The sequence below is a fragment of the Bos grunniens genome, chromosome 11 (genome assembly GCF_055505025.1).
Source record: "Bos grunniens cultivar Pamir isolate PY7600 chromosome 11, Bosgru_T2T1.0, whole genome shotgun sequence".
NCBI classification, from domain to species: Eukaryota; Metazoa; Chordata; class Mammalia; order Artiodactyla; family Bovidae; genus Bos; species Bos grunniens.
In genome coordinates this window covers 5,674,827-5,692,656 of record NC_141175.1, presented here as the reverse complement: position 1 = coordinate 5,692,656, position 17,830 = coordinate 5,674,827, and the positions used below count along the sequence as shown (strand labels likewise).

The 17,830-nt window shown below is 47.5% G+C and overlaps 1 protein-coding gene across 11 annotated transcripts in view; it reads right to left on the bottom strand.

Moving 5' to 3' along the window:
* Positions 1–17,830, bottom strand: part of MED27 (mediator complex subunit 27) — a 217,747-nt gene that overhangs the window by 126,153 nt on the left and 73,764 nt on the right. The window contains exon 4 of one of the 11 annotated variants that reach the window (XM_086324441.1): positions 13,657–13,759. The exons of the other annotated variants lie outside the window; for them this stretch is intronic. Within the exon in view, the coding sequence (XP_086180567.1) occupies positions 13,672–13,759 (88 nt within the window). The 3' untranslated portion in view covers positions 13,657–13,671. Of the gene's footprint in view, positions 1–13,656; positions 13,760–17,830 lie in introns of those variants that run through there. 11 annotated transcript variants of the gene reach the window in all.

Sequence of the window (17,830 nt, the reverse complement as noted above, 5' to 3'; positions counted from 1 at the left end):
CCCCACTTATAGTGGGTTTGTCCACAGCGTCTACAGACCAGCTGGAAGCTCGCAGTTGAGATGAACGTACTTGGCAGTTGACACAACCACGGCATTAGGTCCTTGGTCTGTGGGTAAGACCTATCAGAGTGGAGAAGGCCAAGTACAAGGTTGATACCACCCTGCCCTGCCCCTCCCCTGTCTCCCAGCCAAGAGAGAAAATCAAAAATAACACTGCATCCCAGGGCAACAGCAGAAACTGGATGCAGGGGCAGTGGTTCCCATCCTGCCCAGGCAGGTTTAATTCGCCAGCCTGAATCCTGCAGAAACCAGATGGATACTGGAGGAAGACTGTGGACTACTGAGAGGTCAACCAGGAAGACAGCCCTGACCACAGCCACTGTGTCAGATGTAGCTTCTTTCCCGCTGCTGCTGCTGCTGCTGCTAAGTCGCTTCAGTCGAGTCTGACTCTGTGCGACCCCATAGACGGCAGCCCACAAGGCTTCCCCGTCCCTGGGATTCTCCAGGCAAGAACACTGGAGTGGGTTGCCATTTCCTTCTCCAATGCATGAAAGTGAAAAGTGAAAGTGAAGTTGCTCAGTCGTGTCCGACTCTCAGTGACCCCATGGACTGCAGCCCACCAGGCTCCTCCGTCCATGGGGTTTTCCAGGCAAGAGTACTGGAGTGGGGTGCCACCGCCTTCTCCGTAGCATCTTTCCTAGGACACAGTAACACTATGTCTGATTATACAAAGTCATTGATTTAGTGAATGCATTTTTTTATTTCAATCAATCAAAAAAAGATCAGAAACAGTCCATATTCCACAAAACAGTGTACATTCACAGCTCTGCCTGAGGGCAGACTTCTGCCCTCTGTCATAATACAGTAGGAAGAGATGTCTGGATGCCTGGACTTTTCTCTGATCATCACAGGGATCCATGACATAATGACACACTGCTGAGCAAGTCAGATGAACACGAGGCGGCCAAGTAGTTGGAGGCCTTGGTGAAACACGTGCTGTCTTCCCCATCCATGAAAACGTTTAGGGGTCCAGAGGCCGGATGCGTGGCAGGACGCCTTACTGTAGAGACAGCCCTCTGCAGGCTTCCCACACCCCACACATCTACCGGTACACTGAGAACGTGGGGCCCAGAGCACTCTTGGTCTGGGGCGTCTCTCAAGGTCCTGTTTGCTGTGAGCAGCCTCAAGGGATAAGATAACATCTCCTTGCAAATAAAGAGCAAGCAGCTGACAGGCTGCCCTAAGGCAGTGAGTTCCCAGACTCAGTGTCCCTTCCTGTGATGTAACCCACTGTGAATGCAGGCATCCATCTGGGGACACCGACATCACCCCTCATGGGGTTCAGGGGGCCCAACAAGACCCTGCTGACAGTCTGGCTACTCCTTTTGCTGGGACTTCTGTCAGCATCATGTAACTGCGATAAGCTAACATTTTAGCTTGAAAAGGGGTGGGGGGAGAGGCCAGTAAAAGTCTCAGACCTTTCACAGCTCTTTACACCTATATAAAGTAAAACACAAGCAACTGCATCTTGCATCTCTTAGCACGGGGAAAGAAGCACCACGTCTGGTGCAGCTCGCTGGGTGCTGTCAGACGCACCCAGTCGTCAGGTTGCACAGGCCCAGCCACCGCCAGCGCGGAGAGAGCAGCAGTACACCCTGGACGAAGCACAGGCAGAACTGCAGGCCTCCGGCTCTAGGCACCCGCGTGGCCTCAGCCTCCCTTCTGCACCTTGTACTGGTCTCTACAGGGCACCCCACGGATCATCCAGAGGAGGAGGAAGAAGCCCAAGCCTGCCTTTTGTGGGTGCAAGCCAGAAGTGCCCGGCAGCTATAGTATAGCCTTGTTCAGGAGGGGCACAAAGCCAGCAGGGAGAGAGGCCTCCTGACCGGTAAGGCGCTGAGCAGTTGTAGCAAGGTGTCGACCGTGTATGGAGAGCCAGGGGCACAGGTTAGACAATCCACAGGCTTATGGGCAGTGACGAGTGGTCCAGTCATTCGGTCAAGGGCCTAGAGGGAAAGGCTGGAAGGTCAGCACAAGAAAGTCTAAGGTGCAGGGACGTTCCTGGTGGTCCAGTGGCTGAGACTCCTCACTCCCCGTGCAGGGGGCCTGGGTCCCACCCCGGTCAGGGAGCGAGACTGCACACGCCACAACTAAGAGTTCCCACACCACAACTGAAGACCCATGCGCTGCAACTAGGCCTGCTGCTGCTGCTAAGACGCTACAGTCGTGTCCGACTCTGTGCGACCCCAGAGACGGCAGCCCACCAGGCTCCCCAGTCCCCGGGATTCTCCAGGCAAGAACACCAGAATGGGTTGCCATTTCCTTCTCCAGTGCATGAAAGTGAGAAGTGAAAGTGAAGTCGCTCAGTCGGGTCCGACTCTTAGCGACCCCATGGACTGCAGCCTATCAGGCTCCTCTGTCCATGGATTTTCCAGGCAAGAGTACTGGAGTGGGGTGCCATTGCCTTCTCCTTTAAAACACACTGCTACTGCTAAGTCACTTCAGCACGGCCTAAATATCTTTTTTTTTAAGTCTAGGGTGCAGACATGCACGAACACAAGGAGGTGGGCAGGAAGGGCGGGAGACCCTTGTATCACCAAGCACGGAAGAGCACTGAACACCCAAGGGGACAATGTGACCTGAGCAGTTACTGTCAGTCGACCGCTGTCAGCATGGTGGACCCATGGAAGCAGTGGCCCGACAGCACGGACCTGTACTTAGAAAAGTTGCTATCGTAATAGCTACTGAGGCCAGCAAACGTCCAAACTCCAGCAGCAGAGACCAGTGCTGAGCCGAACAGTGATGGCGGTGTGGCTGACAAGGACCCGCGGCGATCCCCTCATCAAGGAGGAGCATGCTGCCCGGCTAGGGGAGTGCAGTCAGCGCTTGGTTCCCAGCTGCCAGCTCACCCAGGGACAGTCCTGGCCCTCCTGGAGCCACCTGCATCCGGGGCTGAGCCAGGAAGGATGAGAAGGCCGAGGCTTCTGGCCGATGCAGGACGGCTCTGAGAGGCAATGTGCGCTCCAGAGATCTCCCGGGTTGGCCCAGGCTCTGTCAGGGCTCATCACGGTTTACCATCTTCCCCTGCCCAATCCTGCTCTGTCCTCCTTCCTCAGACAGGTGTTGCTCCCTAATACATACACTGCACCCCAAACTCCATCTCAGCATCTGCTCCCACAACACCTGATCGATGACAGAGGTGAATGCAGCTCAGATGCGTGGGCTCTGGAGTCCCACCACCACCCAGCTGGGAGACACTGGACAAGGTAAAGGCAGGAGGGTGACAATACCTCTCAGAGGAAAAAACTGCCAGAATTGAACGGCTGCCTTGTGCACTGGCTTTCGTTATGAACCAGCCTGATGCTATCTCTTTCCTCGCTGTAGATTCGGCTGTGGCTGGTGATCTCTCACCTCCTTTCTTTGAACCTTGAGTCTATAAATCTGAGCTCATTTGTAGAACAGAAATATCTGTTCGTACTGGCTGATAAAAGTATTGTTTCTCTGCCAAAAAGCAGTGCTAACAGGGCATAGCTCCAGACCCACAAGGAGCACTGATGCAGAAAGCTGGAATTCTCAGCACACAAATGCTGAAACTGTCCCCTTCTTGCAAAGAACCAGGAGCAATGGGCTGCGTGGCCTCCATGAGGCACACACACAAGACTCAAAGAGCAATCAGCAAAGTAACCCATGTGGGAAATCTCAGAACAGCAAACAGGTGTGGCGATTCTACGACACCATCCAAAAACATTACCTAGAAAAGATGCTTTTTTTTTTTTTCCTGGCCGCACCATGGGGTTGTGGGATCTTAGTTCCCCAAGCAGGGATCTAACATGGGTCCACAGCATGAAAGCTCAAGCCTTAAACACTGGTTGTTGTTATTCAGTCGCTAAGTCCTGTCCGACTCTGTGGCCCCCTGGACTGCAGCACATCGGCTTCCCTGTCCTTCACTATCTCCGGGAGTTTGCTTCAATTCACGTCCACTGCCATCTAACCATCTCCTCCTCTGCTGCCCTCTTCTCCTTCTGCTCTCAGTCTTTCCCAACATCACAGTCTTTTCCAATGAGTCAGCTCTTTGCATCAGGTGGCCAAAGTATGGGAGCATCAGCATCAGTTCTTCCAATGAACTGTCAGGGTTGATTCCCTTTAGGATTGACTGGTTTGGTCTCCGTGCTGTCCCAGGGACTCTCAAGAGTCTTCTCCAGCACCGCAATTCAGAAGCATCAATTCTTTGACAATCAGCCTTCTTCAGGGTCCGACTCTCTAGACCGCCAGGGAAATTCCCACAGTTTTTTTGTATCTTGTTTTTGAGGTTTCTCTCTCTCTTCCTCCTCCACTGCCACCACCCACCAAGTCAGGAGACAGCAGCAGAATACCAGCAGGAGCATCAGAGGGGCAGAACAATCAACACGGTCCAGTCCTGGCTCTGCTGCTAAGAACCCCTGTGACTTGTTCAGGAGAAATACCTCCCTACCTGCACCCTTGGCTTTCTTCACAGTGAAATGATCTGGGGGAAGCAGCTGCCTCCTGGCTCTTCTGAGTCTGGGCTTTCATGACACTCTAGACACGGTCCTCAACAACATCAGAGCCGCCTTAATGGGGAGGACAACGCCACATGCTGTCTAAATGTCTGCTGGATGAACTGTATTGAATTAATTGGTCTTAGGAGACCGTTAAATATTTAAGTGCCCTTTGTTAAAAAAGTGCAACAACAACAAAAATCTTTTAAAAGAGAGAGGAAGTTAACTTATAAAACTCCACCCTGGCCCCACACCTGATCTGTGAAGTTGGGTTCTGTGCACGACACATCTGGAGTGGGGGATCCATTTTAACTGACAATAGAAGACGAGAGTTTAGGCCAAGAGAAGGAAAAGGGATTTGGTGCCTTTTATTTACTTAATTTCAGTTATTTTATTTTACTTTTCCCAAGGTGCTCAAGTCAACAACAACAACAAAAATTTAAATCTATTTTGTTATGTGTCAGATAGGAAATGAACGCCTTTTTGGAGCTACTGTGCTTGGGATTTACATTGGCTTAACAATATGATAAAAATGAAATGAAATTTTATTTAAGACTGTGAGAGACTTCTGAGGATTTCCTCTTTGGGGCACTGAGATGTAACAGTAGGGGCAGATGAGTGGAAGGAACGGACCCCAGGAAACATGAGTGGAGCTGCAACGGGTGGAGCTAGGATGGGAGAGGGGACAGGATATTAAATCTACGGCTAAAAACCCCTAGGTTTCTTCTCTGGAGACATTTAAGTCCCAGCAAATCTAACTCAGGGGGTGGGTGGGGGGAAACTGGGGCAATCGTACAAAAACAAAGTTCTTAGAGCCAAGAATTAACATTTCATTGAAAGATCTCCCTGCGAATGTCTGTGCCTGAGCCCCAAATGCAGCAGGGTAGGGGAGACGGAGGGGGTGTGAGGACACCCAGCTCAGCAGTGCATAATGGAGTCGGTCTGCGGTCAGAGCACGCCAGGGGACCACCAACGGCGGCTCTGTCCTCCTGAGCGCCCACCGGCACTTGCAGACTACGCAAGCTTCATCTGAAGCCTGGCAAGGTCCACTGCCGGGGTGATTAAATAGTGGGGGGAGAACAAAGAATCCTACAAGCTTTCTAGGGACAAGGATGATAGAGAGAAGGGAGAACCACCACCTCAGAAAGAGAGCCGGAGAAGGCAGCACTGGGTCTCAGGCCCACCATCACAGCAGCCTGCTGATCTCCACATCGCGGGGCCCCAGGACCAGGGACACAGGCAGCTGCTCTAGGCCCCTGCGAGTCTCCCAGAGAGCTGAAGGGATCGGTCTCTCTCCACTACTTCAGGAAGTGGGCTCCAGGAGTGGACCAGGGTAGAAGAGTGAGAAGTGAAATGGGGTGGTCCAACCCAGCAGTTTCTACTTCTAGAGTCTTGCCTCTACCCCTTCCTCTTAGGAAGTACCGGGCAGTGGACCTGTCTTGCTGTGTGCGCGTCCAGTCACTTCAGCTGTAGCCAACTCTTTGACTCTCTGCAACCCCATGGACCCTACAGGCTCCTCTGTCCATGGCATTCTCCAGGCAAGAACACTAGAGTGGGTAGCCACTCCCTTCTTCAGGGGATCTTCCCAACCCAGGGATCAAACTTGCATCTCCTGCAACGCAGGCAGATTCTTTATCCACTGAGCCACCTGGGAAGCCCAGTAGGCCTGTCTTAGGCTGTTCTAATACGAGCCATCAACATTATATTTAAGTCTGTTTATAGGGAATTTCAGCTTTTCTGAGTCCATATCATCCAGAGAGCATTCCTGGTTCCCTGGAGTTGATTTCATGTCCTTTTGAGTTCTAACAGCCTCTGCATTTGTCTCCTCAGGACACTCTAAGTTCTTTAAAGAAAGGTTTATTCATCACTGGATATCCGGCATCTGGCATTATGGACGTCAGATTTTATTTTTAAAATTAACAAAAGCAGAGCAGACCATAAATAAATACCAATTAAAGATAAAGGACAGCAAGAGTCTAGACCGCAGTGGCTCAGAGACCAGTACCCTTACCAGAAAAGTCAGCACGAACTGAATTAAATACCTATTCTTCAGCACCAATCAACTCCAGACCCACAGCCATGACACAAGCACAGGAAAGAAGATGGACAAGGTGAAGAAACACCATGAAACGTTCAAGTAAAACCTGCAGTGTTTGATCCCCAAGGTCCTGACTACTATTACCTCTCAATTCCCCAGAGCAACTGGTAGCATGATGAGCACACAGTAGGTACCTGACAGATACGCACCAATCAGGCAATATATAGTAACATCTATGATAGGCTCTATATTAAGGCATCTTCAAAGCCATCAAAGGAAACTTTCATTTCTCAAATGTTTGTACTTTGCCAAAGAAGATACATATACAGTGAATAAGCACAAGAAAGATGCTCAACATCGTTAGTCATTAAGGAAATTTGCAGGTTAAAACCACAATGAGATACCACTGCATGTTTAATGTTTAACATTAAAAAGACTGATTATGCCAAGTGTTGGTGAGGACAGGGAGCAACTGGAACTCTCATGCCCTGCTGGCAGGAACGGAAAATGCTACAGTCACTTTGGAAAACTGTTAGGCAATTTCTTAAAAAATTAAACATACACCTACCATTTGACCTAGATATTGTACTCTTTAAGAGCTTACCCAGGAGGAAATGAAAGCACATGTCCATACAGAGACTTGAGCATGAATGTTTATACTGGCTCTATTTGCAGTAGTCAAAAACTGGAATCAATGAAAATGTTCAGCAACAGGAATAAATAAGTGGTGGTATATCCATTCAGTGGAACACAATTCAGCAATAAAAACAAATGATCGATTGATACCTGCAACAATATAGATTAATCTCAAAACAATGCTGAGTAAAAATTGTCACAATGAAAAAAGAGTATATACTATGATTCCATTTATATAAACTTCTGGAAAATGCAAATTAATCCATAGCAACTAAAAGCAGTTCAGAGGCTGTGAAGGGATGGAGGTAAAGGGTGAGCAAGATGACAAAGGGGTGTGAGGAAATGCAGGGGTGAGGAATATGTTCATTATCTTGATTATGATAAGGTGACGGTTTCACGAGTGTCAAAAATTACATACTTTATACACATGCAACTTACTGTATTTTTTGTACACCCCAATAAAGTTGTTCAAAAATGCTATAATGAAAAGTAATATATATCAGACTAACAATAAACTAAATTGTATACTTCTAATTTATAGCAATACCTTTAAAAGTGTACAAAATGACAATGCAACATGCTTCGTTGTAGACTGCAATTTAATCTGAAGGACCAAACCACTAATATAAAAATACATTTAAAGGAAAAAAGTAAAGGATCACCAGACTACCTTACTCTGTGGACCAAAGAGCCACAAAGCTCAATAAAGCTGGTCAGAGAAGTCAGGTATTGAGACATACGATATATCTGGGAACTGATGAGCAACCAAGTCAGGATGCACCTTTTTCTGAGTTTTAAATTGCAGCAGGTTCTTGTTGGTGGCCTTAAGCAAACAGGCTCTCCCCAATTCTTCCCCACAACAGTTATTCCCCTCATCTTGCAGATGTTCTGACAAGATAGCTCTGTCCCTGGAGTGTCCCTTCACCCCTCCTGGAGCAGGAGTCCTGAATCTCAGGTGCAAACAGGGATCCCCCTGGGAGCTGTTTAAGAATGTGAGTGTCTGGGCCTCTCCCCACAGAGGGCTCCCAGTAAAATTCTAACGTGCATCTGGGGTGGGAATCACTGCTCCAAAGGCTCCCTCACTCCGAGGAAGAGCTGGCCCCCACACCTGGCCCACGGGTCCCTTTTCTCGGGATCCCGTTCCAGATCAGTACTACCCTGCTGTCAGAATGTCTAGAGTGAGGACTGACCTTGACAGCTCATCCTAAGGACCAGCGGGCCCTGAGCTCAGAGCTGAATCCGGGTTGAAAAACTTTCCAAACGGAAAGACCATGACCAATTCCTTCATGCTAAGCACACTTAAGGAGACGATACTCAAGTTTCAGGAAGCTAGAAATAAGTCTAATCTAGGCTGAAAAAAGGTCTCTCAGGTTGTTTTTTGTGTCTTATCATTAAAAAAAAAAAAAAAAACCCTGGGAATCTGCCATAAATGAGGACTATCAAAGTGATTGGTACCCCAGATCAAAATCCATTCTGCCCCAGAAGACTCAAACTAATAGACAAAGCCATTTCATGTTTCCACGTTACTGAGGTCACTGTACCGGTCAGAGCTAACAGAGCAGTTTTCAGGAAAGATGAAGAGAGACCATTATGACTCTAAACAGGGACTTTCTGGGTCAAAATCTATGGGTTACTAATAGCCTCAACGGCACAGAAAGAAGAGACACCCTTCAAGAGACCGCTGAAATGACTGTCCATTCCAAGAAAGAGCAGAGAAACGAAAAAAAAGCTTCACTTAGAACCAATGTGGATTGGGAAAGGCATCCTGTGAAATATTAACAATCCTGAAGCTCTCTTTGTTACGCAAAAAGGGATTTAAAAAAAGACCCAACTTCTATTTGATGAGTGTACTATACAACCACCATTTCTTTTCTTCCTTTGCCTAGGACTGGCCGGAGTGATGTAATAACCACACTAGACAGCTGTCTTCCTAGATAAAATCACCTTGTAAAGGAGAAATGCAATTAGAGGATGCAATGAAATATAAGTTTAAACTGATCTCGCAGGCTGCCACATTCGACTTGGTGCTTAATGGCCAGGTTCTTTATTATAGTTTTCCACTTTATGCAATTTCTCTTTGATTCAGTATCTATGGAAGACATGGAGTCTTAAATTTTAGTCTGTGTCACAAAGGGCCTGAGATAAATATAGGACAGATCAGCTGAGAGTGAGGCTGGGGCCAGAACCTGACAGCAAAGGGCTGAGGTGCCCTGGCGGCGGGGCAGGGCAGGGCTGGGAAGGGTGACAGTGTCCTTCGCCAGCACCTTCCCTGTGTGCCCTCCCCTCGGCGCTCCCTCCACCGCCCCTGGTAGATGGCACCCACTCCCAAGACTTCTCCTACCATCCCCACACTGAAACTCCACTTCTTCAACAATAATCCAAGCTCCCAAGCTTCATATTTAAATAAGAAAAAAAAAACAACACTGAAAAAACTTAAAATATACACAAAAGTAGACAAAAACAGTATATTATAATGAGCTCATTGACAGTATGAAGGTATCATGACCCAGTGCCCATGATTCAGTTCAGTTCAGTTCAATTCAGTCGCTCACCTGTGTGTGATTCTTTGTGATCCCAGGACTGCAGCACACCAGGCCTCCCTGTCCATCACCAACTCTCGGAACTTGCTCAAACTCATGTCCATTGACTCGGTGATGCCATCCAACCAGTTCATCCTCTGTTGTCCCCTTCTCCTCCTGCTCTCAATCTTTCCCAGCATCAGGGTCTTTTCAAATGAGTCAGCTCTTCACATGAGGTGGCCAGAATATTGGAGTTTCAGCTTCAACATCAGTCCTTCCAATGAATATTCAGGACTGTAGGATGGACCGGCTGGATCTCCTTGCAGTCCAAGGGACTCTCAAGAGTCTTCTCCAACACAACAGTTCAAAAGCATCAATTATTCTCCACTCAACTTTCTTTATAGTCCAACTCTCACATCCATACATGACTACTGGGAAAACCATAGCCTTGACTAGACGGACCTTTGTTGACAAAGTAATGTCTGTGCTTTTGAATAGGCTGTCTAGGTTGGTCACAGCTTTTCTTTCAAGGAGCAAACGTCTTTTAATTTCATGGCTGCAGTCACCATCTGCAGTGATTTTGTAGCCCAAAAAAGTAAAAGCCTGCCACTGTTTCCATTGGTTCTCCATCTATTTGCCATGAAGTGCTGCAACTGGATGCCAGGATCTTAGTTTTTGGAATGTTGAGTTTTAAGCCAGCTTTTTCACTCTCCTCTTTACTTTCATCAAGAGGTTCTTTAGTTCTTCTTTACTTTCTACCATAAGGGTGGTATCATCTGTATATCTGAAGTTATTGATATTTCTCCCAGCAATCTTCATTCCAGCCTGTGCTTCATCCAGTCCAGCAATTATCATGATATACTCTGCATAGAAGTTAAATAAGCAGGGTGACAATATACAGCCTTGACTTACTCCTTTCCCAATTTGGAACCAGTCCGTTGTTCCATGTTTGGTTCTAACTGTTGCTACTTGACCTGCATACAGATTTCTCAGGAGGTAGGTCAGGTAGTCTGGTATTCCTACCTCTTTAAGGATTTTCCATAGTTTGCTGTGATCCACACAGTCAAAGGCTTTGGTGTAGTCAATAAAGCAAAAGTAGATGTCTTTCTGGAACTCTCTTGCTTTTTCAATGACCCAGCAGATGTTGGCAATTTGATCGCTGGTTCCTCTGCCTTTTCTAAATCCAGCTTGAACATCTGGAAGTTCATGGTTCGTGTACTGTTGATGCCTGGCTTGGGGAATTTTGAGCATTACTTTGCTAGCATGTAAGATGAGCGCAATTGTGCAGTAGTTTGAGTATTCTTTGGCATTGCCTTTCTTTGGGATCGGAATGAAAACTGACCTTTTCCAGTCCTGTGGCCACTGCTGAGTTTTACAAATTTGCTGGTATATGAGTGCAGCACTTTCACAGCATTGTCTTCTAGGATTTGAAATAGCTCCACTGGAATTCCATCACCTCCACTAGCCCTGTTCTTAGCAATGCTCCCTAAGGCCCACTTGACTTCGCACTCTAGGATGTCTGGCTCTAGGTGAGTGATCACACCATCGTGGTTATCTGGATCATGAAGATCTTTTTTGTATAGTTCTTCTGTGCATTCTTGCAACCTCTTCTTAATATCTTCTGCTTCTGTTAGGTCCACACTGTTTCTGTCCTTTATTGTACCCATCTTTGCATGAAATGTTCCCTTGGTATCTAATTTTCTTGAAGAGATCTCTAGTCTTTCCCATTCTGCTGTTTTCCTCTATTTCTTTGCATTGGTCACTGAAGAAGGCTTTCTTATCTCTCCTCGTTATTCTTTGGAACTCTGCATTCAAATGGATATATCTTTTCTTTTCGTCTTTGCCCTTCCTGTCTTTTCTCTTCTCAGCTATTTGTAAAGCCTCGTCAGACAGCCATTTTGCCTTTTTGCTTTACTTTTTCTTGGGGATGGTCTTGATCCCTGTCTCCTGTACAATGTCATGAACTTCCATCCATAGTTCTTCAGACACTCTATCAGATCTAATCCCTTGAATTTATTTGTCACTTCCACTGTATAATCATAAGGGATTTGATTTAGGTCATACCTGAATGGTCTAGTGGTTTTCCCTACTTTCTTCAATTTAAGTCTGAAGTTGGCAATAAGAAGTTCATGATCTGAGTCACAGTAAGCTCCCGGTCTTGTTTTTGCTGACTGTATAGGGCTTCTCTACATTTGGCTGCAAAGAATATAAATAATCTGATTTCGGTATTGACCATCTGGTGATGCCCATGTGTAGAGTCTTCTCTTGTGTTGTTGGAAGAGGGTGTTTGCTATGACCAGTGCATTCTCTTGGCAAAATTCTGTTAGCCTTTGATCTGCTTCGTTTTGTATGCTGAGGCCAAATTTGCCTGTTACTCCAGGTAGCTCTTGACTTCCTACTTTTGCATTCCAGTCCCCTATAATGAAGAGGACTTTTTTTTTGGCTGGACCCCAGGGGAAGTCTCCTCCCCAACACTTTTGAGAAGTGGGAGGCATGGAGTGTAGGCAAGTCCATCATATTGTTTCTCCCGAGGCTTGTGGGGGCCTCCAACCTAACCAGCTTCACAGGCAACTCGTTCTCTTTTCTGTCTGTTTATACAGACAGGAGTACTTGAACACCTTACAGTTCCAGCTTGATTAAGCACACGCCTAGCGTACAGAGAGGGCCTGATGAATGCCTGCAAACTGAAGAGTACAAAACACAAGTACGTGTGTCTGTGCACTCACACGTGCACGTGGACACACTAGGAACCTAGGCATGAAGCAAAGGTCCAGAAAAAGGATCCAGAAAACGAGACTGGACCCAGGACTTGCTGCTGGCTTCCTGCCGGGGCCCAGCACTCCTGAGGACGGAGAGCCCAGGAAACCGGCCGGCTGACACGGAGCACAGCAGCTCTCCTGGCCGTCTGAAGTACAAGGATCTGACAACCTGCAGCTCTCAGCAGGCAGCTATTAGCTGAACTAAATACGGTTTTCTCAAGGGGAAAGGAGGATCTTTCACAACACATATGCTAATGAAGCACAATGACATAGAGCATTTAAAGCAAAATGTCCCTATATTTATTCTCCATAGACAGATTTTTACATTAATATTTATGAGGGATTCCTCGTTTATTTCTCCTGGAAATTTTTCTCCTGCCCAAACAGAGGGATAAAAGATAAGTAACATGAACCAATTATCTTTTTAACAGCTACAAAGAACTACCTTATTTAGCTGCATTCTTCCACTTGATTAATTGTCCTAAAACACCACTTTGCACACACCAGGCCTGCTCATGAGCCCCCAGGGCCTGCTGCCCCCAGCGGTGGCCGCTATGAGGCCTCCGCCTGCCTTTCTGGCCCTGCCTGCTGCCGGAGCCTGCAGATCCAATCCTGTCCCCCCAACACAGCAGAGTCATCTTCGCATGCTCACCTGCAGGCACCCCTGCACCTGGTTCTCAGCCACTGATTTCTTAAACTTCCGGCTGTGCTGGGTCTTCGTTGCTGTGCTCAGGCTTTCTCCAGGCACAGTGACGAGGACTGCTCACTAGCTGCTGTGTGCAGGCTCTGGAGTGTGGGCTCCTGTCACGGTGGCGCACAGGCTTAGCTGCCCTGAGGCACATGCAATTTTCCCGGACCAGGGATCAAACCCGTGTCCCCTGCACTGGCAGGCGGACTCCTAACCAGTGGAGAAGTCCTGGTTCCCATCCACTTAAATACCCAACGCTCAACGCTTCCAGTTTACTGAGAGCCATGAGCAGTATAAAGGATGATGACCAGCGCATCTTGTAAAAAGACATTCTTGCCTCAGCAGCTGGGCGGGGAGCGGGGAGGGAGGCACAGAGGGGAACTAGCCTTCAGGGCTGGTTCACTCAGGGGAGCCAAGACCAGGCAGGAAGGGGATGCAGGGAGCCCTGGTCCCCAGGGAGTTTCCAGTCTCAACAAAACACAAGGCAGAGAGTGGCAAAGCCAGAGGCATTTGGCTACCAAATGCAAGCTGTACAGAGCCGGGAGCGGACAGTTTCTGCCCAGTCGCTGAACCACGTTCTCCTCCTCCACCTGCCAATAACACTAGAAATAAACATAAAAAAGGACATTTCAAGAACTATTACTGACAGCGTCTTCTCTGGGCCCTCAAAAGCTCTAGAGAGCAGGAACAGGCGACAGCGGCGCCTGGATGCACAAGACTATCCCGCACCCTTGGCCTTGAATGCCTTCAGATTCGATTTTGAGGCACATGGAAAACAAACAAATGTGAACAGCAACAAAAAAGCGGAGAGAAAATGAAACAGTGCTTGTGCAGTTAAACTTTTACAATCCAACTGGGCAAGGCCCCAGGCTCTTCTCTGAGGTCCAGGGTGCAGTGGGCTGCAAGGAGCTCGGAGTACAAGGTATCTGACTGCCGAGGTTTCTTTTGTCACCGTGTCAAGATGGTCTGACAATATTTTATGGTGTTCTTGCCTCTTTCCCAGCCTCAATGATACAACCTCAACACAGGTACACAAGTTCCTATCAACTTTTTATTTTTGCATAAGAAAATGGCTGAACCTGACAGCGTGAAAATTATTTTTTGACAAACAGAGGAATACAGTGAATTACAGAACTGAAGCGCCATACTGAGGTTGCTTTTGCTCAGTCTCACAACAAACTGTGGAAAGTTCTGAAAGAGATGGGAATACCAGACCACCCAACCTGCCTCTTGAGAAATCTGTATGCAGGTCAGGAAGCAAGTTAGAACTGGACATGGAACAACAGACTGGTTCCAAATCGGGAAAGGAGTATATCAATGCTGTATATTGTCACCCTGCTTATTTAACTTATATGCAGAGTACATCATGAGAAATGTTGGGCTGGATGAAGCACAAGCTGGAATCAAGACTGCCAGGAGAAATATCAATAACCTCAGACATGCAGAAATATCAATAACCTCAGACCACCCTTACGGCAGAAAGCGAAGAAGAACTAAAGAGTCTCTTGATGAAAGTGAAAGAGGAGAGTGAAAAACTTGGCTTAAGGTTCAACATTCAGAAAAACAAGATCATGGCATCTGGTCCCATCACTTCATGGCAAATAGATGGGGCAACAGTGGAAACAGTGGCTGACTTTATTTTTTTGGGCTGCAAAATCACTGCAGATGGTGATTGCAGCCATGAAGTTAAAAGATGCTTACTCCTTGGAAGAAAAGTTATGACCAACCTAGACAACATATTAAAAAGCAGAGACAGTACTTTGCCAACAAAGGTCAGTCTAGTCAAGGATATGGTTTTTCCAGTGGTCATGTATGGATGTGAGAGTTGGACTGTGAAGAAAGCTGAGCACCGAAGAATTGATGCTTTTGAACTGTGGCGTTGGAGAAGACTCTTGAGAGTCCCTTGGACTGCAAGGAGATCAAACCGGTCCATCCTAAAGGAAATGAGTCCTGAATATTCATTGGAAGGACTGATGTTGAAGCTGAAACTCCGATACTTTGGCCAGTGAGCAAAAAACTGACTTATCTGAAAAGACCCTGATGCTGGGAAAGATTGAAGGTGGGAGGAGAAGGGGATGACAGAGAATGAGATGGTTTGATGGCATCACCGACTCAATGGACATGAGTTTGAGTGAACTCCGGGAGTTGGTGATGGACAGGGAGGCTGGCATGCTGTAGTCCACGGGGTCGCAAAGACTCAGACGTGACTGAGCGCCTGCACTGAACTGCTGTTCAGTCTCTAAGTCGTGTGTGACTCTTTCCAACCCCGTGGACTGGGGCACGCCAGGCTCCTGTGTCCTCCACTATCACCCGGAGTTTGCTCAAATTCGCGTCCACCGAGTCAGCGATCTAACCATCTCATCCTCTGCCGCACCCTTTCCCCGTGAACACTCCCATCCAAATTCAGGATGCTGCATCAATTTTGATAAATTCTTTTTTGAGATAAGACTGGTATCCCTCACTATTCCTGGACACAGCTCCAGTCTTGTAGGAAAAAGACAAAGAAGTAACGAGTCAGACAGCTTCAATATGACTGATGTTAATAAATGAGCTTCTGTAGTCTTGGTTATTGGAAACTGATCTCTTCCTTATTAATATGGTCCCGCAATGGAGAGGAAGATTTCTCCATGTTCTAGAATGCAAACAATGTTTTAATCTTTAATTATATTCTCAATTTCAACTCTTCTGGAGAGTGAGAGCCACCAAGGCCTAGGATTATTTCTTTATTACACAGCCTCTCAGTGGTATCTAATGAATATTGTTACTTAATACATGCCAGTAGGGGAAAGGGGAATTTTGTGAATCTCTACTTAAGTTTTGATGACTTTTTGCCAACCTCAAGGAAACTTAAAAGCTGCAAAGTTCTCTGTTTCATTTCGGGGACACTTGCAACAGCCAACAATGCACTGGCTCTGCTCGCCAGCTGAGGCCCAGAGAGTGCAGGCCTGGCAAATAAACAACCCGGAAGAGGGGGTTATAGGAGGCGACGCTGTATATTTCTAAAACCCACAGCAATCAATCGGTTTGCTTCTCATTCGTGGTATATTAACTGATGCTTTGAAAGTGAAAAGTGAAAAATCCTTAGTCACTGTCGTGTCCAACTCCTTGCAACCCCATAAACTGTAGCCTGCCAGGCTCCTCTGTCTGTGGGATTCTCCAGGCAAGAATACTGGAGTGGGTTGCCATGTCTTCCTCCAGGGGATCTTCCCGCCCCTGTCTCCTGTATTGCAGGCGGATTCTTTATCATCTGAGCCTCCTTTGCTCAGAGACAAACTAAACTCCCATGAAAAGAGATGCCAAACATTCCTGTTCAGGGCTCCTCTCACCATCTGAGTTGAAGCACTTAAATATAAACCTATCAACATACAACCAAATGCTGCCCTCAACAAAATATCAAGATCCTCGGGAGACAAAACAAAGCCTAAGTAATCAAGAGAAGGGTTAGGTACCTCCAAGGAAGCAGGGTCATAGTCACTATCAAATGACGGCTAAATCAAGGCTTCTGTAATAGCAAAGCAAACACAGAAACCTGGAGTTTCATCTCTGTGCGGCTGAGAAAAAAACTCAAAGAAAAGGTCTGGGAAAATCAGCAACAGGAGAGAGAATGATGTAATGGCCAGGAAGCTACAGGAAGAGACCTGGGTTTTGTATGCTCATCCTGGCAAATATTTGCCTTTCTCGATTTCAACGTCAATGACGACGAAGAGTGGGCCCCCTCGTTCCTCATTGTCGCCCAGCACGGATCCACGTCTCCGCTTTGCCTTCCGGGTCTCCCGGCAGTTTCACATTAAGCGAGAGACAACAGGAGCCTCTCCCTTTCAAGAGCAGAGGCAGCACTTACCACGTGTCTTAGAGAGAATCCAGTCACTGATACAAGTACCGTGTGTGATTTCAAGTCCATATCTTCACGGGACTAGTGTGCAAGGCAATGGCAGAATATGAGCCTCTTTCAGTTCAACTTCCAGAATCCAATCAGTGGCCATACCGAGACAATCTGCTGTTCAAACGCTGGAAGCCTGAGGTGGCCAAGCGGTGTCGTTATGCCAGTGCCTGTCTCCATCAGTGGCATTTCTCCCCAGCAACACGTGTCCCAGCACGTGGTTTTTATGTGTCGTTGTTACTCAAACCTGAGGTAGGTCATCCAAGAGCAGGGGCAGGAAGTGAAGATGCCCTACACTCTCAGAGGCATGAGACAACACTGAGGCGGAGGCCACACGGCGAGGAAGTGCCACTGGTGTGCTCCGGAGACCAGCAAGGAATCCTGTTCAGCAATAAAATCGAGCAGAGCGCTGACACACCCATGAATGAATCTCCAAAACATCACGTCGTGCAAAAGAAGCCAGGGGGAAAGCACTGTGCTCCACATGACCCTGTTTACGTGGAGCGCTAGAAGAGGCAAAGCTAGAGAACGGGGGTCGGAACCAATGCCTGTCGCCTGGGGTGGCTGAGAAACCGGGGACAAGTACAGTCAGTCTTTCCAGGAGTTGTGCTGCAGAGAGGAGAGGGGGTGGGGAACGGAGGAGGTCCTAGGAGTCAGTGTTCTCCCAGGAGATGATTCTGGGGTTTGCCCATTTCCATTCAACCAAGAACGAAGCAGGAGAAAGGGAACACGGACGGGGTGGGAGAGAAACAGGAGGCCCCTGCAGAAACGCGTGGGAGCAGGTGAGGGGCAC